General features: G+C 32.4%; 1 protein-coding gene across 1 annotated transcript in view; it reads left to right on the plus strand.

Annotated features, from left to right (window-relative positions):
• LRP1B (LDL receptor related protein 1B) overlaps positions 1-25,938 on the plus strand; it is a 2,013,404-nt gene that overhangs the window by 1,742,073 nt on the left and 245,393 nt on the right. The window contains exons 56-59 of the mRNA XM_046019480.1: positions 4,537-4,720; positions 9,511-9,596; positions 14,945-15,067; positions 17,140-17,321. Of these exons, the coding sequence (XP_045875436.1) occupies positions 4,537-4,720; positions 9,511-9,596; positions 14,945-15,067; positions 17,140-17,321 (575 nt within the window). The remainder of the gene's footprint in view (positions 1-4,536; positions 4,721-9,510; positions 9,597-14,944; positions 15,068-17,139; positions 17,322-25,938) is intronic.

Genomic DNA, 25,938 nt, shown 5'->3' on the forward strand with positions numbered 1-25,938 from the left:
GAATATGTATTAAGTAATTAATTTTGGCAGTAAATATTTTGAAACCCAATGAAGCAGAAAAAGTATTACCAGTGACTTAGGCACAATAAAAATAGATGTGTTTCCTGAAAAATTAGGGAGTGTATCATAGAATTATTAGAGATAATTAGTTTAATTTCAATTCACAGTTTAGAAATAGTTCTTTAGACCTGTGTATATAATATAATATGAAATATAGAATGTATGTATCATAGAATCTATATCTGCCTATCTACCTAAAGACATTAATTTCAACATAGAGCTCTTTATGTTTATCCTGAATGTATTTAAATCTGTTGTAATAACATTGGTGAAATCTAAAAATTATAGAATATAAGGTGGTCACTTTTTGACATAACATGCAGAATGAAGTGTAATACTTTTTAAGTAGTTTCATGTGGGGTGCCTGGGTAGTTCAGTTGGTTATGTGTCCAACTCTTGATTTTAGCTCGGGTCATGATCTCAGGGTACTGGAATGGAGCACCACATGGGGCTCTGTGCTCAGCAAGAAGTTTGCTCAAGGATTCTCTTTCCCCCTCTCCCTCTGTTCCTCCCCCCATTCTCTCCCTCTCTCTCTAAAATAGATAAATAAATCTTTAAAAATTAAAATGAAAAACAGGGCACCTGGGTGGCTCAGTGGGTTAAAGCCTCTGTGTTCAGCTCAGGTCATGATCCTAGGGTCCTGGGATCAAGCCCCATATTGGGCTCTCTGCTCAGCGGGGGGCCTGCTTCCTCCTCTCTCTCCCTGCCTGCCTCTCTGACTAGTTGCAATCTCTGTCTATCAAATAAATAAATAAATAAATAAAAGAAATTACAATGAAAAAATAAAATGCAATAGAATGCCTGCATATAAGAAGTACCTCGTGCTCAGAAATGCCATGTTTAGAAAACGACTATGGTAAAAATATGTATCATCCAGACTGCCATGTTAAATCTATTTTAATTACTTTATAGGACATGTTACACAGAAATACTTATTTATTGATAATGTTTTTTTTTTAAATCAGTGTTTTCACCTTAACTTCTCAGAAAGGAGTCATAGAATGAAATGAGAATTCTAGTTAAAATAGACAACATATTTAATCATTCAGAAAGTCTATATGTATACCTGACAGAATTGATATGAATAGTGTTCTTGAATATGTACACATGTCAAAACTAATGAATAAAATAAAGCATCTATTGGGGAAACAAGAGCAATATAGAAATTCAAGTAGCTAGGACTAGAATCATAAATGAGAGATTTAAATAAAATTTCAATCCAGATATTTTGCATATTGTGCTGAGATTTTACACACACACACACACACACACACACATACATTTATATTCATGATAATTTGTTGTTAAGAAATTGAGTAAAAAGCCTTCTATACAACAAAAGGTGTCTATATTTTGTGGGGGGGAGGATTCAGTTTGTGAGTTTCTCCCTTCCAGTGAATGGGGAAAACCATCCAATAACCTATTTCTCATGATAATATCTGTAGAACATGACAAGAAATCGTCCTCCAAAATCTGCAATAAAATGAAAATTGCTTACAAAAGCAAGATTTAGATCTTATGGACTGTGAATAATTTGCACGCTTGTTACAAAATAAATACAATGTATCTAACTATTCAAAAGGGAGTAATAACATTTACTAAAAGCAAGGATATTATTTTGATGTGAGGTATAATTTACCATGTAGAAATAAATGTACCTCTGGGAGAGAAATGAGTTTTAATATATACATATATTAGGAATAAAATAATATTTGCCAAATATCACTTAAAAACCTGCCAAGAAACTTCTCTGAATGCAATAGGAAAAGTTTGAGTGCCTATATTTCTTTCTAGTAGCTGTAGGATCTTATATAAAACTTAATACAAATCAGGACAATTTGAAGTTGTTCTTAATGATGAGAAATATTAAGATGTATTGAATATATATAAATCTCAGTTCCATAAAGATTGTTTTTCTTTATAAATGAAGGTGAAATTTTTTAAAATTTATTTTCTGTTAAATGTAGGTGAATCTCTCCTTTTTTATCTTTGAAAATGCAAATAATTATTAGTTTCCATTCAATTTATGAAAGTTAGACTAGTAGGATTCCCCACTGAGGCCTTTGGGTTATTTTGGAGCAAAAAATGTTTTTGTTGGTTATCTTTTAAAAAATCTTCTATTTCAATAAACAATTATTTTAAAAGTTACTGATAACCTTAAGCATTCTAATTTTATTTGTTTATAGAACTGTATATTACATTTGGTAACTTCTACCAATTTTACTTTAAGAAATTGATTTTCCATAAATATGTTTTTATCTAAGCTATCTCTTTGATATAATAGTTCTATAAGCTTCACATTAGCCATTCAAAGTGATTTCCAGAAATCCTATTAAAACCAGGAGCTTTATTTCCTTTTATAATACTCTTTGAGGAGAATTCAGTACAGTCTATTAAAATTCCTTTCACTTGTCCTTAAAATGTCCCTTGAATTCAACACGGTCCTATGTCAGACTATGGCTCTCTGGTTTCCCAACCTTATGACCACATGACCTATTTTCCACTGCTTTTCAGTGATAACTTTTTGTATCCTGTCATTTTCTCACTTTCTTTTAAAAACTTACCTCTTTTTTAAAAATTGTGGTAAAATCTACCTGACATAAAATTTACCATTTTAAACTTTTTTTTTCTGTTTTTAATTAATTATAATTTTTTTCAGCGTAACAGTATTCATTGTTTTTGCACAACACCCAGTGCTCCATGCAATACGTGCCCTCCCTATTACCCACCACCTGGTTCCCCCAACCTCCCACCCCTGCCCCTTCAAAACCCTCAGGTTGTTTTTCAGAGTCCATAGTCTCTTCTGGTTCGCCTCCCCTTCCAATTTCCCTCAACTTCCTTCTCCTCTCCATCTCCCAATGTCCTCCATGTCATTTGTGATGCTCCACAAATAAGTGAGACCATATGATACTTGACTCTCTCTGCTTGACTTATTTTTAAGTGTACACTTAGGTGACATTAAGCATCTTGCTTTCTTTTGCCATCACAAAGCACCAATTGTCTTGACTTCCTAAATCAGGTATGAATCAGGATGAATGTTCTCAAAGAAAGTAAGAGTTGGATAAGGAGAGTATGGAAAATCAAGCTATGGCTTTTGCTTTGATTTGCTGGCTTGCTAGTGGGCCCTAGGGATCAAAACAAAGCAAAGCAAAACAAAAACATAATTCTTAAAGATTATTAGCTAATTTTTAGTATAAATTGTTAATGATGAAAGTGCTAAGAGCTTAAAGGGACCCATTCCTGATAAAAGAACTTAATAAAAGGTATTTAATTCTCCTTAGAGCCCTTTCAGGTGAAGATGATGCTGCCTCTTCCCCAAGTAATGAATGCTTTTTCTGGTACCTAAAAAACTAATGCTGACTATTTGATAATGTGCACATATATCTCTGATATTTTCCCAGTAGATACAAAGCTCTGCCATCACCTTTACCTTCAGATAAATGACCGAGGTTATTAAATATTTGCGCTGAGTAACTCTTGAATACTAGTTACTTTTAACAATTTAGGGTTTCTTTTTAACTCGCTTACTCAGTATTTGCACATATCTCTTATTCAAAGAATGCTAAATAGTGTTTGTAAAAGTTAATATGATTGTACTCATTTGGCCAATTATAGGTTCATTTTGTGTAATTACAATCCTTATATAGTACTTGACAGGAAATGAGTACAGACCTGAAAGACAGTAACAGATCACAGGATCACAGTATGCTACTTCTTTAGGACTGCAAAGACATACATAGTGTGACATTGTGTTCAGAAATTACATACCATTTAGTCGATGTTGCATATCATCATCAAAGGCTGATATAGTACATGATAGAGATGCTGATTAAAAGATTTGATGATGTAAATTGATTAATTTACAGTAGGGAAACTGTTACTATTATTTTATTTCTCCAGACAATATCAACATGATTATGGAATCAGACCCAGTCGATAAATATTAATTGAGCATTGCTGTATGTTACAGACAGTCTCAGCTCCCTGACTTTATCTAGGCAGCTTCATCTTTGTGCCTCTAGGTTTCTTATCAGTTCACTAAAAAGAGTAATACCCACATCATAGATTTCTATAAGATTCTGATAAAATAACACATGCAACAAGGTTAGTGATCTTCAAAGGTCCATGTAACGGTTAATTCTTATTATTGTTAAAGTCCTCTGAAAAGACCATCTAATGTAATAGAAAAAGAACAAAAGAAGTTGACTGGTGCTACGGTCATCCACATGGGTCTGATGATGTCAGTGAACCTTTCTAATTTTGCCAACATCAGATGCTCAAGTGAAGGTATTTGGGAGAATTATTTTTTAGCTTTACTTAATATACATAATTCTTATTAAAATCACTGGACACAAAAAGACTTGCCATTATGTATTCTTCCATGATTTTCTTTCTTGAATCATGCTAAAGGGATATCCAATAAGAAAAGACAGTGATAATGATATGAATTGATTATGAATGTTTTTCATTCTTCAGTGCAAATGCTGGCCTGGATTCCAACTGAAGGATGATGGTAAAACATGTGTAGACATTGATGAATGCTCCTTGGGATTTCCGTGTAGCCAGCAGTGCATCAATACATATGGGACCTACAAGTGCCTCTGTACAGATGGCTATGAAATACAACCTGATAACCCAAATGGCTGCAAATCACTCTCAGGTATCGAACTAAACTTGTCCACTGATCCAACCACAGTTACACATATGGATTCTGAGTTTTATAGCCATTCTTACTGAATTCACTCTCCCTTGCTGTGTGTAAGAAATCAAAATTCTTCCCTACTTACCCTGATTTAGGAATCTGTCACTCTAATTTTGTGTGCTGTTCACAAACTATTGTGTTTGTTATAAAATTGCATTATGGTCTTGTGAATTACTAAGTGCTTTCTAGATTTTGAGAGTGCTCAGCAGTAAAAAGAACTATTTCCTGCTGCATCACAGGTTCTTAGGAGCAAATTTGGCCAAGACTATCAAAAAGCCTATTGTGACTGTATTATAATGGTTTTTTCTTCTCCCCTATACCATACACATTTATATATGTATGCCAAGGAGAAGAGGTCAATAGGGTAATGGGAATGATGATGGCAACAACAGCAATAAATCAGCTATATAGGACTGTTTGAATTCTTCCAGTGATTCAGTGAACATTATTAAACTTCTGTTTGTTCCAGGTAGTGTGTTTGATTTTGTGAATTAGAAAATTCAGTAGAACATGGACCATAATATCAAAAATATAGTTCATTAGGGGAGAAAATCACACATATTAAAATAATGCAAAGCAATATAAAACAAATAATGACTGTTTAAATGAGCAAAAAATGACATCTAATATGTCTCTTACCCCCTTACTTTATTTTTTAGTATAATGAATCAAATTAGCATTGCTAGTTTCTTATCTATATGATATACATAACACCATTTAAAACATTAGATATTTAATTTATTTAATAAATTTAATTTATTTAATAAATTCGAGGGACAGAAATTCTTAAACTCAGCTTTCAACTGGTTAAACCTTTGCACATTTTGTAGATAAAAAAGTAGCCCTTTCAAATTTTTTAAATTTCATATTCACTTATTCTTAGAATATTCATCACTGAATCAATTTGTGTATTATTTGGAGACTTCTTTTTGCTGTTGCTGTTTGTTTGTTTTTGTTTTTGTTTAACCAACCTACTTGGTACATCATGCATTCAGTGACTTAGGATAAGAAGAGATAAATCTTAAAACCAGTCAATGTTTTTATTACTTTAAACTTTTTGGTAAGGATGGTATAAAGGGGATGAATGCCAATGATTACAGTTTTGGTCTTATTATGTAATGTATCCAGGCTGTAGCTGTTTCTCATTAACAGTAATAATTAGAAACTAATAATAATTTTAATACAAAAACTGTTGCTGAAGCATGAATCTTTTGCTAAAGAGAGGATAGATTCTTTCCAACTTTACTGAGATAGAGTTGAAATAAAACTATGTAACTTTATTTTTAATTTTTTTAAAGCTTTGTAACTTTAAATTGTATAATGCATTGATTTGATACACTTATATACTGCAATATCATTGCCACCATAGTATTATGAACACCTCCATCACTTCACCTAATTACCATTTCTTTTTTCTGGCAAGAGCATTTAAGCTCTACTCTCTTAGCAACTTTTAAGTATGTAGTATTATTATCTATAATTGCCAGGCTGTGCCTTTTATTCTCAGGTTTTACTTGTCTTCTAACTGGAAGTTTGTACTTTTTAACCAACATCTCCCCATTTCCCTTACCCCTCATCCCTGGTAAACACCATTTACTGTCTGTTTCTATGAGTTTGTTATTGTTGAGATTCAATGTATAAGTGATCTCATATAGTATTTGTTTTTCTCTGACTTATTTCATTTGATGTAATGTCCTCAGGGATCATCCAAGTTGTTGTACATGGCAGGATTTTATTCTTTGTCACGACTAAATAATATTCCATTGTGTATGAGTGTGTATAATATTACATATGCATGGTATATAGAAAATAATATATACTAATATATTATGCATACATTGCATATGATATAATATGCATATGTGTAAATACAAATATATAAATTAAAGATGCATTTGAATACAGACATCTATACATATAAACATATTTACACATATGTGTGTATATGTCACATCCTCTTTATTCAACTGCTGGACACTTAGGTTGTTTCCGTGTCTTGAGTGTGTTCATTAACATGGGAATGTAGATATATCTTTGCTACCCTGTTTTCAGTTCCTTTGGCTAAATAACCAGCTGTGAGATTCTTGGGTCATTTGTTCTATTTTTAACTTCTTTAGAAACCTCCATACTGTTTTCTATAGTGGATTTACATTCCTACCAATAATGGACAAAGGTTCCCTTCTCTCACATCCTTGCCAACCCTGGTTATCTCAAGTGTTTTTTTGGTGATAGCTATTCTAACAGGCATAAGGTGATATGTCATTATGGTTTTAATTTGGATCTCCCTGATGATTACTGATGTTGAGCATCTTTTCATGTACTTGTTGGCCATTTGTATGTCTTCTTTGGAAAAATGTCTATTCGGATCCTCTGCTGATTTTTATTTATTTATTTTTTTATTTATTCTCCCCCCTGAGAGAGAGGGAGGGTTGGGAAGAGAGGGAGATAGAGAATCTTAAGAAGTCTCCATGTCCACCTCAGAGCCCAACACAGGGATCAGTCTCACAACCCTGAGATCATGACCTCATGAGCCAAAATCAAGAGTCAGATGCTTAACAGACGGAGCCACCCAGGTGGCCCTCCTCTGCCCATTTTTAAATCAGTTTTATTTTTTTTATTGATTTGTATGAGCTCTTTGTATATGTTCAATATTGACCCTAATATTAACACCTTATCAAATATGTAATTTTCAAATATTTTCTCCATTCCATAGGTTGCCTTCTATCTATGTTATTTCTTTTGCTGTGTACAGTTTTTTAGTTTGATATATTTCTGCTTATTTTTGCTTTTATTACTTGTGGCTTTTTGTGTTGTATCTAAAACAATCATTTCCAAGAACTTAATGGAGACTTTTCTCAATGTTTTCTTCTAAGAGTTTTATAATTTCAGGTATTACATTTAAGCAGTAAAGAACATAACTGCCTAAGTATTAAGGTAGACCATAACTGACCAACTTCATATTTATAAATATAGTTGACAAGAGATGGCAAGGCACCTTCAACTCCACAACGGACTCCCTTTAGTGGGGTTCAGAGTCTCAATTTACCACCAACATGAAGACTGAATGACTGAGGGTGCTGCCCTTGCTAATAGAAAGTGTCCAGCATGTGTGGCACATATTTCTAACCCATGGCATGTAAAGTATGCTAAAATATAATATAGCACCCTATGCATTATATATTTACTGCAACACTAAAGATAAAAAGAGGAAGGTAATAATTTTAACATAAATTTAACAAACAGGACAATAACTCTATAACAATAAATGATTCATAATAAAATCTATATTAAATTACATAAAGTGACTACCGTTTTCATTGCCTTTTTTTTTTTTCCTAATTTCTCCTGACATTAAATTTGCTTATCAGGAACTAAATATATGACTTCGTCTTAGAAACAAAGCTGTTTAAAAAAAGAGTTTGAACAAAACTTTGACTGAATTGACCCAGGATTATAACAATCAAGGATGTGGTCAATTTGAATTTAAATTATTCACATATGTATTCATAATAATGTGCTTTATAAACTACCTGAATATTTTTTTTTATTTTTTAAAGATTTTATTTATTTATTTGACAGAGAGAGATCACAAGTGGATAGAGAGGCAGGCAGAGAGAGAGAGAGAAGGGAGAAGCAGGCTCCCCGCGGAGCAGAGAGCCCGATGTGGGACTCAATCCCAGGACCCTGAGATCATGACCTGAGCCGAAGGCAGCGGCTTAACCCACTGAGCCACCCAAGCGCCCCTGAATATTTTTTTTATTTATCAAATCCAGTTTATGGGGGGAGACACCTGGGTGATGCACTCAGTTAAGCATCTGACTCTTGGTTTTGGCTCAGGATGTGATCTCAGGGTTGTTAGATTGCACCCCCTGTCAGGCTCCACCACTCAGCAAAGATTCTTTATATCCCTCTCTCTCTCTAAAGTAAATAAATCTTTAAAAAAACAAAAATAAAAATCCATTTTGTTTCCAAAAAATTTCTTAAGAGAAAACTGATCTAAAGTTTTAGAGAATCTTCATATATTTGGAGCATGATAAGATTCTTATTATTATCTATTCTAGATTCTAGAGCAAATGAGATGCTATAACATACTACAACAAATGAGATACTACAACATAAACATCTCAGACAAACTACAAGAAGGAAATGAAGACCATTAATGACCATTAAAGGGCTTAAAAAGCCAGAGTATAGGGAAAGGTAAAATTAATAAACAAAAATGATAGAATCTAGAGTTCCAAAAGTATCTAAGAGAAGTCTCCAGGCAGATTAAAAAATATATAGAGATAGATAGATAGGCAGTTATACTCTTGATTTTCACCAAAGTCATTCTGACAGCATAAGCTGTTTATTTGATTATCAAGAATGACTTTTCTGATTATATGAATTGTACTGAAGGTTCTAAATTAGGTGTAGTGTTTTATTTCCTGAAACTCATGTAAAAAATCAGATTATGGCAGCAGATATTTTCCACCAATTCTGAATAAATTAGATAATCTGCTGTTCATGAAAATTGAAGGAAAGAGAGGGATGCATTTAGAATTATCTGGATTTTCCATACTGCCTGGGTATCTGCTATCTTTTCATTTTATTATCAATTGAAATTCTCAGTGTGAATTTTTTAACCATTAATCTACCAGAGGGCATTGAATTTAAATTTGTAATGCTACAAAAACTGAAATTGAAACTAAGCAAAGTTGAAAACCATACATATGAAATTTTAATTACATTTTTGTCTTGGTATTTAGATGAAGAACCTTTTCTAATTCTGGCTGATCATCATGAAATAAGGAAAATTAGCACTGATGGCTCCAACTATACACTTTTAAAACAGGTATGACATTGTCATAATGATTTCATGTTTAATATGGGTACTCCAGATATGCATTAGAATTATAGAAATATCTCACAATTAAAATTTATGAAGCACTTACTTATGGACACATGCATGTATCTATATAAGATTACCATAGATTTTATTTTATTTGAATTGTCCAGGTGATGTTCCCAACATGTTACATCACACCATATATAAGAAAGTAAAAAAAAAAAAAAATGAACAAATAAACAAACAAAAAAGACAACAACAAGAGCAAGACATAATTAATGGAAGGGAAAACTGTCTCAAGAAAAAGAATAAAATTATCTTTAAAGTCTTTTTTATGTTACCCAAATTGGTTTTACCCCCTTGGGATTTAAAAATTAATGCCTTTTCAATAATTTTAAGTCTCTGTTTATAGAACTAAGAAATAAAGTGGGATTGGTGATCTTTAGCTTTTAAAATTTAGAATTAGCAAGGGAGCAAAAATGTAATGGTAATCCAACCATGGTTCAAAGGTTGTGAGGCACATATTTTCAGTCCTCTCCTCTTCATCCCTCAATGTGTCCACTCCAAGAGAATCTAGGTTCATACATTTTGATCTTTAAGTTCTATGGTCAGAGTTTACTTATATATGTTATTTGAGATGAAAAGGTATGATTTCCATTATAGGACAGAAAAGAAAACTCTGAATTGCTCACCTCAACTTTTTATTTCTCGCAGTCTGCGATGAAAATAGCATAAAATCAAGTCACTAAAACTACAGTGCTTACTACATGGACTAGAGAAATCATATGCAGTTAGGTATAGCATATTTTTAGTTGTCAGGAGAAATAGCTTCTTTGGGAAGGTTCAGTTCGTATATGTTTTGCTACAAATGCCTTTTTGCCAGACCATATAATAGTGACACGAATATGTGAAAGAACTGTCTAGAAAAAAAAAAAAAGAAAGAAAAAATAGAAAAAAGGGACATTTCTTGTTCTTATAATATGTTTGTGCCAGCATTAGGCATAGGCAAAGAAGGCCATTCATGTGGTGATTTTTCAGCATAAGGAAAACTTCCTTAAATACAACTATTTTTGTCACCTACTGATGGTTTTGTCACCTACTGACGGTTTTGTCACCTACTGACGGATTCCGCCATTGCCATTGCCAGTTTCATTCATTTTTCTTAAGAATTTAGTTTCATTTTCAGTGCAAATATTCATTAGCAATGGGACACTGACTCTCCCTGACAGCTGGATTTTCCGGTTTTCCTTTAAGTCACAGATTGAAGATGAAATATTCACATAAACATCTAGATTTCAGGCTACTTCTGAAAATAAATAGGAAAAGTATAGCAGTACTGGGCTCACATCCTTGAATGTCCACAATCCAAACCCTGTAGCAGTTGACACTTTGATGTAGAGGCCAACGCTCTACGATCACTGGAGTCGTCAGACTTCCTGTGTACTCGTCATGTGTATACTTGTTCATGAATGTTTGTGAGGTTTAGATTCTTGCTCTTGAGATTAGAGAGTGCCGCCAACATTCTCTGTGTCATTAGAGAGAAGAATCTCTCATTGTGAACCCTGCAGAGACTGGGAAAATGTAAAATATATTCATGTTGTTTATAAAAACTAAACAGAAATCTATTTAAAATATAAGAATTCGTCCACTATCTCTTTAAGAGATGCATAAAATAAGAATAATAATGACTAATAATATAAGGGAAACAACTCCAGGGAAAAAGTTTTAGCATATATAAATGTGAAAAATGTTTGTGGCCCAAATGGCTTTCTACATTATTTAACTTAATTCTTTTTTTCTGTGCAACCTAATTTTAAGCCTATAACAAAGTTACAAAGTCCTGAAAATCGTTTTTCTTTTGGAGTAGGTCTCTATATCCCCTCTAAGCTTCTCTATACCTTTTTTTTTTTTTTTTCCTCTCTATACTTTTAAAGTTGGATGTGCCAGCCATTGATTTCCTCGTATGTTATCTGGGAAAGGGACGTGCTTATTTTCTCTTTATTGGGTTGTTTTTGTTTGTTTAGCATTTCTTCCTTTTAGATTCTACTATCAGAAAAGGAGAAAGTTCTTTCTTTAGGACACTCTGTGTATAAGCTCAGTTGAACTAATAACTAAAATAACAACAGTATTTATTGACTTCATGAAGACCATAACAGAGCTTCAGTGACATCTCCTTGCGTTATTTTCCAACCCTGTGACTCAGAACATTTCTGCCGGTATCCCTTTTGTCTTTTCATGGATAACATGTTACCAGAGATTGTTCTTAATGGAGCAAAATGATTTTTTTCTGTATGCATCATTTAAGTCTCTTTCATATACCCAGATTGCATTAATATACATGTTCAAATAAAACTTCTTTCCTGATACCGTTTTCAACTATTGCCATTCACTAGTACCTAAGTGGGGATGACTGTCAGATGGTTTTCTTCATGTAGGGTTTACAGAAATAAAGAGGGAGTGAGAAAAAAGAGGAAGCTCGTGAGGACTCTGAACATCTGTGTATTTGAAAAGCATTTATTTAATGTGACCACGGAGTAAGGAAATAGACACACAAAAAGCTAGACAGAGCCCTTACATCCAGTTTTGCCTGCAGTCTGTGTGGAATATATCATTTCTGTCAGGGGTGGTATTTTAAACTACAATTCATTATAGCATTATAGGAATTTTCAAGGAGTTCTAGGCAGTAGAAACAGGTTTTTGGTTTTTGTTTTTCCTCAGAGATTTCTGTCTACATGTGCAGAATGAAGTAAAAACAATGGAAGTAATTACCTCCCCATATTTCTCTCAGTCAAAATAAGTGAAAGGACATCCTTGCCTTAAGTTTGGGAGGATTTTTTAGGGGGGGTGTGTGTGTGTAGGTGATTAAGAAGAACAATTACCATAATATCTTGAATTTTATTCTCTGTCGTAGTCTGTACAATCTCATGAATCATTACAGTAAAAAATGATAACAACTAGTAGATTATCTTTTACCCTACATATTCTAAAACATAATGATACCTCGGCCAGCTATAACTTAAATTCATATACCACATACATAAAGAAAATGTACTGTAATAACATGGATTTTGGAAGTAAAATGCATTAATCAAGTATTAATTTGATTAATTTAAGAGCATTAATCAAGTGGTTTTCCAGTGTTATCCAATTCAGTCCTAGCAGTGGTTTTTACTCCAGTAAAATTGCATTGGGAAACAAAACACAATTTCCTAAATTAATCATCTTGAACCAAAGGGTGCAAATCTTCAGCTATAGAAATGAAAGAAACAAATAGGATTTTGATGAAACCAATTTTCAGCTCTAAAACCACTGGGATGACTCTAGTGTTTAGACATTATTTTGACCATGCCCTTGGCTGTTTTAATGTTCCTTGCATATGATTCTGCAAAGAGAGAATTGCAAACTTTTCTGTGGGGATTAAGAGTAAAGCTGTAGAAAACTCTATTGGAGTGAATTTATTAAAGTCTGTACAGAACTTGTAATATATTCAATTTAGATTTTTAAAACTTCATAGACAACTTCCCAGATATGTATGCTGAAATGCATTTAGTTAAGGAGTCCTCCAGTTTTTAGCTTGTGAATGAATATTTAACAAATTTTTTCTTTCGGTGATTGATTTTTAAAGCATTAATGGTTGTTATTTTTTATTAGTAATATCAGTAAGAAATATACTTGTTTTTATTCACCTGGGTGTAATGAGGAATTTAGACACTGTCATGTGTACTTATGTCTCTTATTTATGACCAATGGCAGGCAGTTCCAAACTGTCAGGCTATTTCAGGCTAACTTCGTAATCTGGGGCTGAGGAAAGAGGTTGCTCATGTTAAGCCAAATAAAAACATAAGACTTGAAACTGTGATTTTAATGCCATTACCACTAGAATTCAGCCCTGCTGAGAGAAAAAAAAATCCATATTTTCCAGAACCTTCTCTGAATTGCTTCTATAACTCAGCCATCCTCAGTCTTCTAGACCTTTGGAAAGAAATAAAATATGAACAGTAATAATTTAGCCTTGACCTGAGTCTTATAAAAGAGTATGTAAATCTAATGCAGCGTCATTATATCTGCTTTTGAATTTGGGGAATAGATCTGGAAACTGAACCCAGATGTGGTAATTATCATCCTTCCTTTCCTTCCCCCTCCAACCAAACAAAATAGCTCATCTCCCTGAAGGTGCTAATCCTTACCCATAGGATGATAGCTATTTATAAATGACCCCCAAAACAATTTGAGACTTAATTGTAATTTTAGGTTGACTGTAGATATAAGCAAGTTTACACAGACATAAAGATATGGCTCTCTAGGGCATTGCCAAATATCTATAGTGTCAATTATTTTTAATACACAAAATTCATATATTAATAACTATCCAAGCCTTAAAAATGAGTTAACACAACAGAAATCCTGAAACAAGTTTCGTTCGTCCATTGGGGTAGTAAATCTATCAGCCCTGACAGAAGGTCAGAATTAAATTAATCCCTCAGCAATCATTTGAACAATTCAGCACCTAAAAAAGATTCCCAGATCCTGATGTACAATTCTCAAATCAAATCTGTCAAAAGGCACACACATCACACCATAGAACTGTGGTATCCAGAATCCTCTCAGTTGGATTCGTGTTCAGTTTTGTTACCTTCTAAAAAAGACGTGAGTCTGATGGCAGGTGTTCCCTACTCTTTCCATGTGGAATAAAAAGATGTTGACCACCCAGTTCCTCTTTAGTCAAATACTCACAACTCTCCTAAGATTATAAATTTTAAATTCTGACATGGCGCTCTCTTGGCTGAAGGGCCCTTGGAAGCAGGAAGAAACAAAGTGAGGGAGCTGAGTTATCTTGTTGAGACAAATGATTTTGGACAAAGTCAATTCTAAACCTTCTTTTCTGACTTTGACCAGATGGCTATCCAGGGCTCATCTTCAATCTTCAGGGATCTTTGGCCTTTCCAATTTAGATGTATGCTCTTTTCTGGTTATTCTACACAACAGATAATAATGACATTAAATTTATACTTTTTAACATTAACCTAAAGTGAGAGGCTTTCACTTTATCTCCCTAAAAGCAGATTTTTTTTTCCACTCACTAGCTATTTACTTAAATCTTTATCTATAAGTAGTCCAAAATCTTTGTGACCCACATGGAAAGTATTTTCAAATGAATTATGCAACATCTCAAGTGTATGGTACAGAGAAGATATAAACATAAAGTGCTTTTAAAAAGAATTGGTCACAAGTGCTCTTCATTGTAATAACTATAACTATTTAGGTTCAAAAGAAGATAGTGATTCTTATGAACTAAAACATTTTAAAGGAATTTCTATAGACTATTACTAAACATATCCTTTTTTTATTTTTAGGGATTAAACAATGTTATTGCTATAGATTTTGATTACAGAGAAGAATTCATCTATTGGATTGATTCTAGTCGACCCAATGGCAGCCGCATAAATAGAATGTGTTTAAATGGAACTGACATTAAGGTAACTACATGTTACAGTGATGGGATTATTGGATATTTTATTGGTATATCTGACTTGAATAGAAAATACTATTTCATGGTAATAATACAACTCATAGAATATATTAGGTTGATTTGAATTTCACATTTGTACAGTGTTAATACATACTTTAAATATGAAATATGAGACTTTTTAATCCATATGTTTCATTATAACACTACTTCTTGCAATAAGATAGAAATCAAATTGGGAAAATAAAATTCGGAACTTTATTCACAACCCTACAAAACGTGAGGGATGCTTTCAGCTTGAATGATTAGTGCCTGACCTGCAATTGTGTTGATTTATATCAAAGGGAAAGTTGAGTCTGAGAATCTATAATGGAAAAAATTAATTATTAGACTCTAGATTGAAATTATAGCTCTATTAAAATTAACCTTCTATACACAGAAATAATTGAATGCATTTCTGTAAAATCATGAATGTTCTGATCAGACAGCATCATAATTAAATATATGTCACATTCTAGATATGAGCTACTTGGCACTATTTCTGAGTTATCTTGAGTTTTATGTTCTGCTGAAGTGAACACTGTGTTACCTTGTGTTTTAAAATACAATTTTATGAAAAAATAAAATAATTTTTGCTGCCTATATGCAGTAAAATATATTACAAAGACATTCAAATTCAAGTACATAGAACCTATCAATTACTTTGATTTTTTTGTAGCCATCTCTAATATCATACAGAAATTTTTAGTGGAAGCAATCATTTCTGAAAATATTAATAAAATCTTGAAATATGTATATACAATACCGAGACAACCAGTGTGATTGTATTTATGTATAAACTTTATGTATAAACTGATAATTTTAAGTGAAATACCAGTTTATTTATAGAACAAAGAAACAGATGAATTTTGTCTTTTTTAATTCTTTGACTATTTATATAAAAATTGTAAAAGTACCATCACCCAAATTTGATCATATTTTTTTACTTTTAAATTTTTGGCTTCATTTATATTTTTTAATATCTTTTAATATTTTAAAGATTAATTATCTATTGCCTTAGGACTACTAGCACATTAGTACTTTAAATCATGTCATAACATAGGGTCACAAAGTGAATCATTTTTCTATTGAGATAACTAATTCACTGATTTTCATGTAAATTGTCAGCCATGCCAATTTTTTTTTAAAGTAGAATTTGGGAGAAAGAAGAAAAGATATCTTGCAATTCAATACAGTAGATTGATACCGTTAGTTGCTGAAAATGCTCATGCAGCCATATATATTTGTGATCTTTACTATTGACAACATTAGGGAAAGAATAACTATAAACCTTCATTATTGTTTTCTTGTTTCTAATACATAACCATTGACTTCTATACAGCCCCAAATTTCAGTTTCTCCTTTCACACAATCCTTAAATCATTGAGAACTCAGAAATAGCAGTTATACAGAATCTTTGGTTGTTTTCTATGCATCATGTTTATACATACAATGTTTATATCCTAATTATAGCTGATATTGACATGGGTTAGAATGAAGTGCAGCAGTCATATGAATTTCACTTCCTTTGTTTAGGTTGAAATAAGGTATGTTCTTGCTTGTATTTTTTTTTTCCTCTTGTTGTAGTAGATAATTTAAATAGGGCAAGGAAAGAGCAGTTTGGAAAGTAGAGAATGCCATTGGTATCTCCTCCAAAACCTGTTAAAAGTAAATAATATCAATAATTCTGTGCATGTGTCTTTGTGTGTGATAGAATTTCTCCCCCAGTTTTCAGAAGATGGTAAACTATAACGATAATGTCATCAACAAATTTGTAGTTGCCCAACAGTTTTTTATTTTGGTGTTTACTTTGTAACTCCATATGTCATATTTAGGGGCCTGATTACAGATATTTTAATTCCTTATATCCCAAATAAGTAAGTAATTTTATTAGGGTAAAAGTGTTCTATGTTTTATGTTTCTCTAAATTCTATTTCTAATGTTTAAGTAGAATTCTATTATCTCTGTAAAAATCAAAAAGCAGTTGCTCAGTTCTTAAACTAGATATTTACATTGTTAACTTCTAAATTCTTATCTTGTTAGGTAGTGCATAACACAGCTGTTCCCAATGCACTTGCTGTCGATTGGATTGGAAAAAACCTCTATTGGTCTGACACAGAAAAGAGGATCATTGAAGTATCCAAACTCAATGGTTTATACCCTACTATACTTGTTAGCAAAAGGCTGAAGTTCCCCCGGGACCTGTCTTTGGATCCTCGAGCTGGGTGTGTAACAAACATTGAAAATCTTAAATTAAAGATTGCAACTGTGGATTGCATTCAATGTGGTGAATCCCATTCTGTAGGTTTTAACATGAAAACCAACATGCAGTGTAATGTGTAGACATTCTTACTGGGAAGTCAAAAATAGGAATGTGACTATTACAGTGAAAAAGAAAAACATTTAAAATGATGAGATTTTGCAGCAACTATTTTTAAAAGTTCTAAGTAATCTATAAATGTAGTGGAAATAAATAAAATGTGGAGATTTCTCTAATTTTAAAGCCTTTAAATCTTGGAGGAAAAGAAGCAATTGTGGTGGGTCATGAATACGAATGATATAATTCCTGTACCACTTTAGAGCAAGAGACATACGTATTGTCCATGAATAATAAATAACAAGTACATTATCTATGCATTCCAAAGGGATAGCAAAATGGAAATACTGAGAAAGATTCATATTGGAGCTGTTTGAGTTGCATTTCGTTGTAAGAAAGGAGAACAAGTCATTGTAAGGGTTAATGACAGCAGGCTGGAGATTCCAGATGAGGGAAGAACATACAATAAAGTGTCAGAATCTAGGAGTCAAAGCCAGATATGTGGCTGCTAAAGTTCTGTAGACTATGACCATTATCATTCACTTTTAATTGTGTTGTTTTGGTAGAGAAGGCATGCCTTTTTTTTTCCCCCTCCCACTACAATTTAGAGTGATTACATACTCCAAAATGATCTCTGTAGAAGTTCAACCTTCTCAACATGCTTGTTAAAAGAACAAATTTAGAGAAAACGTGATTCTTTAAAATAGAACACATTCATAGTAACAAGTGTCATGATAACAATAATGCTCTAAATTTTCTGCTGTATAAATTAATTTCACTTTATATGTCTCATAAAATCACTGCTTTTATCATATCATATACAACAACTAGCAATCGTTTCTTGCTAATATGTTGCAACTGTTTTTTTTTTCTTCCCTTATGTTTATAATTGGCAATGTGATCATTATCACTGTATATTTTATAGCTTAATTTTAAACTCTACTTTGGGTAAAAGCAGTACCTAATAGGAGAAGACTTATACTGTAAATACTCTTCTGTTTCCAAGGTAATGTGCAACTTTTAGGTTTTTGCTATATAATTATGTAACCATTTTGTTACCTTTTAAAGTATTTTCCTTACCATAGCAACAGAAGATTCAAGAGTATCAATTCCATTTTCATTGAAACAGAATCACAAAAGAGTTTGTTTTTAATATGTCTCAGGAAATAATGGCCAGTTGTACTAAGTTTGACTACTGTCATCATTCATTCATAAGAATGTGAATATTTTAATTCAGTATTTTATCAGACGATATTTATTTTAGTGTGTTCAAACCATTGTCCTTTTCTTTGAAACCAATATGGTTGGCTTAACTTCTCATTTTATACTCTCCAAGATGCTTCATATTAAACAGGCAAACATTACCTGTAGATCATAATAGTATTGTGGAATCTATTAGTTATAAAGCAAAAACTGTGTCTTTGCCTAGTGAACACAGCTGAGCTTAGCTTTAAGTTTTATTTCTCCTGGGTTACAAGTATTATTATCTTGTAAACTGAAAGCAGCCTTAAGTTATCATTAACATAAACCCATCCATCAAAAGTGTCAGTTAAAATAGTGAAGTACTAAATTAGTGTAAATATTATGAACGACTCCCTTGATTGCAATTTTGGATAATATTTTATTATGATATAGATATGCAAAAAAAAAAAACAGATAAAAATCAGATCTTTTAATGTAACAATTAAAGCCACCTATTTTAGCAGATAAAATTTAATGACACCATTTTGTACCTGCTGTTTTTCTTCTTCCCCGGAGTGAGACAATAGGGCAAACTGGGATTTTAGTTTGTATGAGATGAGCCTCAGGGTGAAAATTTCATAACTGTCTAAAATATTGTGTAATCCTGCTTTAAAAAATCAGCTTAAATTATAAGACTATGTGATAAAAATGCCCTTGAATATTTCTACATTAGATAACATCGCAGTTTACGTATGTTTTGAATTGGTCAACATGACTGACCCCCCATTTCCTTAAGGAGAGTAATTTCTGACCTGATATTTAGTTAAGGATAAGGGAAGCTTTTGTGTAAAGGAGGATAAAGATCACTGGACTAATGTAATGAAGCAACTGAACTTTTAGGAGGTAGCTTAGAGGTCCTTTCTGTCTTTTAATGACAGTATCCCAATTGTCACAATATCAATTTCATATGGTGGTTACTAAGAATGATAAGTAGATCAAGTAGATGGATTGATCACCTTCCTGTTTGTTACATTTAAATTCAGCTGAGATCCCATTATCCTAATTGTTCTGTTATCTGGTTTAGTTTGGGAAATGCTGTTCTAATTTATCATAAGTTGGGGGCAATTAATATTATTTACACTAGTATTTATAAAAGTTGTCATTTATGCAGAATATATATATATATATGTATATATCTGTGCATTTTAAAGTAGAATAGGAAATATAATGTTAAAGCCAGACTGAGCATGATTTGTTTTTTTGGATGATTAATGTTATTTCAGGTAATCACATAGCAAAAGACCATTATGACAGACAATAAAGTGAATGTGTGATATTACTGGTTAATAGAAGATTAATCTACTCATTCATTAATTCAACTCATATTTCTTTAGCATTTAGTGTCTATCTATCTCTGTTCTAAGTAGCAGCAACAAAATAAAAGGCATAGTCCTATCTCTAGGTATTGCACAGTTCAGTGGGTAGGCAGATGAGTAAATAATTACAATGCAATGCAGTAACCTGTTAAAATAGAAAAAAATAGAAAATGATTCTATCTCAACTGGATTCAGAGTCCGCTTCCTGGACAAGATGGGTAGAGTAAGAGTTAGCCAGGAGATGCAGTGTACTTCAGAGCAGGCAAAAAGAACAAGCTCTGTGGGAAAGCAAAATGCATAGAGGAGCATGGCACATTCAAGGAACTGAAAGAACTCACATTTGGGACAATTTAAGTTTGCACATTTGTGAAACTTTGATACCAGTTCACCTTACAGAGCAGAGAAAGGCCTAGGGATCAAAATAACAACAACAAAACAAATAAGATTTCTGGTTCAGGCAAACAGGTTAATAGAGGAAGATTTCCCTAGAATATGAGGAATACAGGAAAGTGGCAGAGATAAAAAAAAAAAAAAAAAAAAAAAAAAAAAGGGGAGATGATTAGTGTGTAAACCAACTGGGATTGGAGTTCCCATGTAATAACAATGATAATGGAGATACCTAGCCACTTCTCTAGAATTCTATGAATTTGAAAAACTGTGTCTGCATTTTATCACTTTAGTTGCTTGTATTGTTTTTCTGAGTCTGTGAGAAAAACATTATTATTCTAACTATTATCCTTAAAGTACAGAAAAGAACATTCAACCTCAAAATGGCCTAGTGATTCTCTCAGGATCATATAGGTAGTAAGATACTAAATTGAGGATTTAACCTAATTCTCAAGCTTTGGTCCCTTACTTTTCCTATTATATCACATTAGAATTTTCAGTAACAAAATGATTTTGGATCGTGATTGTGTTTTTCAGGAACCATGCAAACAGAGATAAGAAAACAAACATATAAAGACAAAACTACTATAGTTTCTTCCATTTTAATAAATAGGCTTTTTACAAGATTTTAAATGTAGATATGAGTATTTTGGAAAAAATACAATCATTACCAGCACGCTTTATTTTTTTTTATTTTTTTTAATTTATTTTTTCAGCATAACAGTATTCATTGTTTTTGCACAACACCCAGTGCTCCATGCAATACGTGCCCTCCCTATTACCCACCACCTGTTCCCCCAACTCCCACCCCTGACCCTCCAAAACCCTCAGGTTCTTTTTCAGAGTCCATAGTCTCTTATGGTTAGCCTCCCCTTCCAATTTTTTTTTTTATATAAACATGTAATGTATTTTTATCCCCAGGGGTACAGGTCTGTGAATCGCCATGTTTACACACTTCACAGCACTCACCATAGCACATACCCTCCCCAATGTCCATAACCCCCTCCCCCTCTCCCAACCTCACCTCCCCCCAGCAACCCCCAGTTTGTTTTGTGAGATTAAGAGTCAAGATGGGATTGGGATAAATGACTCTTAAGCACGTTTTATTATTAAGAATATTTTTCTTTGGATTTCTTTTCTAGTAGTCTGTTAGCAATATCGCAAGAAAATAATACTAGGTGCTATTTTGAATTATAAATACATTTTAATGAAAATATATTGAAGGACTCATATATATAAAACTCAGTATCTGTATCCACTATTGCCAATACAGATAATGATAATGCAAATACATTTGAAAAAGACATATTTTATGTTTCTGTATCTTCCACATTTCATTCTTTCTTCCTAGAATGCCCTTCTGATTTTCCTCAAGTTTTAATAACTTCCCATTTTTCCAGCAACAGCACGAAATATCACTTCCTCTGTGAAACATTCCCCAGCTGTGCCTAAGAAGTCCCTACATATTGAACACATACCATTGCATGACTTTTTATTTTTTTTAATTTTTATTTTTTGAGGTATAATTGACATATAATATTATAGTAGGTTCAGATATACATATGATTATTATTGGTACAAATATCTATCTCTCCATCTAGAAAGTGAATTCTTTTCACAAGAAGGCTTGGTTTAATCACTGGTTGTGCCAAACACAGAGATTGTTAAATTCGCTGCAGAAGGAAATAATAAATGGGTAACTGGATGTACACAGTGAATAGGGTTATAGCTACAGGGACATTGTACCTGCATCATTGCCCAAACCAATACATCAGTATGTAAATAACCTGCATGTTTCAAGGAGAAAGGTCATAAGGGAACTTTTGTTCTGAGGGAATGAAAGGCATGCTAGGAATAAAAACTCAGTTTCTGATTTCTGTGGGAAAATAGAAATATTCTATTAAAACAAACAGTTGCATTAAAAAAATCTTTTCTCTACCAATTTTGAAACCTATATTTCCATATTTAGTCAAAAACATACAGGAAATGAACATCAAAAATTAATTATAATTTAAAATCAGAAATAAGTGCTGTTGGAAGAAATATCTATTTCCCGAATTCAGGAAAAAAATAGTAAAAACAGCAGGTTTCTATTTTAATTTTTTAAAGAAATGGAGCATATTATATTAAACTATAAAAGACATCCTCAGGAACCACAGAAGCCTATTGTTATGGTTACAGCAGACATTGTTTTCTATGTTCACACTTCATTATAACTTACAGAGTAGATACCATTTGGGGCTGAGGTTTTCAGATGTGATCCTAGGTAAACATTACATATAATATGGATGGAATTTGGAACTCCCCTTTTGACATTTTCAATGAAGTTTTCATTTTTCAGCTTTAACCATTTATAGAAAATTTTGTACTTAAGTAGTTTTTAAGAAGTTGAATTTCAGATGTTAAAATTATCAGAATGTCTGGTACAGTCTTACTAAAAAACTTGGGAAAAATGTATGGTAAAGGGGCTTAAGTATGGAAAGTTAAACCATTAAAGCTTAACCATCAGAAGGTAGGTGTTCATAAGGAAAGAGCAATCCTGTGTCTACGAAGATTCATACATACCTTAAAAGAGTTAAACTATATTTTTCTTCAATGTAATAGAATATTTTTATAATCTTCTTTTGGTTGATGAGTACTTAAAAAGACAAATCGTGATAAAACACAAAATAGAGACAATTTATATAAAACTATATGCACAATTCAGATGCAACAGGTCACCTTTAGGTGAGTATTATTAAACCAATATATATAGAAGGAGTGGACAGATATATATGAAATATATAATACATACCTTGTACAGATAAAAAATAATAGCTAATATTTGCTAAACTCTTACACCGTGTTTACCAATGTTCTAAATTTATTTCCTGTATTCCATCACCTAAATCTCATGATGATCTTATGAGGAGGAACTATTATTATTCTTTTCAACATGTGAGTAAATACAGGCTCAATGAAGAGGTTAAATTGGCCACATTCACAAAACTAGTAATAGGTCAACCCGAAATTTGAACCTGATTAGTCTGTTTCTAGAACTCATTTCCTGAAGGCTCTACATAGTGCTGCTTAGAGAAAAAGGTAGTCTATAAATCTAGAGACCCGAGCCCTTGTTCCAACTGTATCACTATCATAATAGACTGTGACAACACACATAATCTTATATGGTCTCCGTTTATCAGTAAAATGAAGGTCTTAGGCTAATGATCTTTAAGATTTGTTACAGCATTAAATCTTCAATTAAGTTATATTTTGTTCTAAAATCTGAAGGAGATAAGGATTATTCATATCTTTATAAGGTAGCTATGAATATAAGATTTATGTTCAAAGAACTATTAGTGAGCACAATATTTCTTTCATGCTTTCTTTCATCTAGGTAAAATTATCATTCCTTCTTTTGTGCCTCCGTAGTAAAGTAGTTTTATCATTATATTTTTTTTCATTTGTTTTACATCCGACTATATTGTATTCACTGAGAGATCTTTAAAGGCAAAAATCATAACTGTTTACCTCTGTGTTCCCAGTTCTAAGGAGTACCTAGTACATAATATGGCCTCAAAAATTATTGTTTCAAAATATTGTTCTCAATCTACTTAAGAATGGCTCTGGTACTTATTAGAGTTGTTATACCAGCTGAGTAAATCGAGGTACATTCTTTGACTATGAGGCCTGAGAATCTACTTTAGTACTTTGTGGGTTCCTATGTTCACAATATATATGTTGTTCAATTACACATTGTGTAATTGAGTAGTTGTAAGTGAGATAAAGGAGAGTAATTCTGTAGACCAAGAAAAGCTAAAGCACAGTTTCCTGAAGTGTTTTCCTAGGAAAATAAATGCTATCACCTAAGATTATGTGATTAAGAAAAGGGACACTATACCTCCCTTTGAGAGAAACACTGTCATATTAAAGCATATTAAAACCTTTCACAATAAAAAGGGGAAAAAAAGATGATGCTTACATTGTTAAAGAAAGCATTTTTCAAATATATTTAATCTTGAAACCTATCTTGAAAAATATGATCAGGGAAGAATTTGGTGAATGGAGGGGCAAAGTGAATTACATCTAACTGAAAATATCTATGTAATTGAAGAGGAATGGTCTCATGTGGGACTGTAAATACTCCAACTAGAGATGAAGTGACGTATTTTAATGGTGGGGAGTCACTGAGAGAAGTATTTTTGTGCCTTTTTTAAAGGAGAGCTTGAATGGCAGGGACAGGATTTCAAAACTCTTAGAAAGCTTTCTGAGAATGAAGTAACAGATGTCAGACTCCATGAAATATGCTCTTCCTGCTCTTGATATCTTGGCTCAAGATGGTGATGAGGCTAGTCAAAAAAAAAAAAAAATCCATATTATAGACAAAAATTTTAAATTCCTATTATATGGAGGTCAGGCCCTTTGGAATTCCTAAATTACACTCCAAAAATTTTATTATTATTCACATCCAAAAATTTGCAATACTGTATTGATAGCATTTGATGGAGAAAACTCTTCTTTTTAACTTTTGGGATGTTTTAATTTCAAGTGGAAGCATATGTAAATAGCTAAATAGAAATATGAATATTACCTCTAATTAAGCTATATTGGACATGTACTTTGTAATGATACACAATGTTATTGAAATACTACTTTAAATTTTTATTTGTTTATATTCACTTTTCAAAAACATCATGGTTGTATAGAAGCCCACATATATCTAGTCATATCTGACATGTGTGAGAAAAGCTGGCATATAAATGATATCATCTATTAGGGAAAAAAATTGCTTTGTTAGTGTTCCCAAGATTCAGAGTTATATGGTAAGGAAGAATGTTCTGATTTCAATGACATAAACTGTTTTTGCATTTTTACTTCCTTCTGATTCATTTCCTTCCTTTTTATCTGGACTGTCATTATCTCTAGTATAGACAGCAAGGTGCACTCCCATAAAGTTACTGGAAAGGAATGGATTGTGTTTCTCTAGTTGTATTTTGCTAACATGCATTTGCTTTCAAAATAAAAATAAAAATTCAATATTTAAATAACTTAAAATAATTGAAGATTTAAAGAAAAAATACTTTTAGTCAATTTCTGGAAGGTTTGGTATCTTTTATTATCTGGTGATTTGAGATTTTCAACTTTGTTCAGAACGAACGTAGATATACATAAGCACTGGATAGAATCTAGTATTGTTCTATACAAACTTGACTGTTGAATTTCCAGACTCAAACATGTTTTTAAAATCTCACTCTCAGAGCTCTCTTTGAATCTCTGCTTGCAATAGTCTACCTTTCGTGTAGTCCTTACCAGATACATATGTCTTATTTTAAGTGTCGTGCTTAATTAGGACTCTTAATGATATTTTGGCAAGTAAGAAAATTTTAAAAATATCTTATAATCTGCTATCCCCTACCTTTATGCAAAACTCCCAAAATAATTGTCAGCACAAAAATACACATATTTCTTACAATGATTATTTGTGTTAGCCTGGTATTTGATAAATGGTTTTTCTTCAACTATTTTATTTCTTTTTTAGTGTGTGGTTAAAATGTCTCAACACAGTTATCACTATCAGAATGTCTGAGCAAGATTTTTCTT

This window comes from Meles meles, chromosome 9 (assembly GCF_922984935.1).
Source record: "Meles meles chromosome 9, mMelMel3.1 paternal haplotype, whole genome shotgun sequence".
Taxonomy (NCBI): domain Eukaryota; kingdom Metazoa; phylum Chordata; class Mammalia; order Carnivora; family Mustelidae; genus Meles; species Meles meles.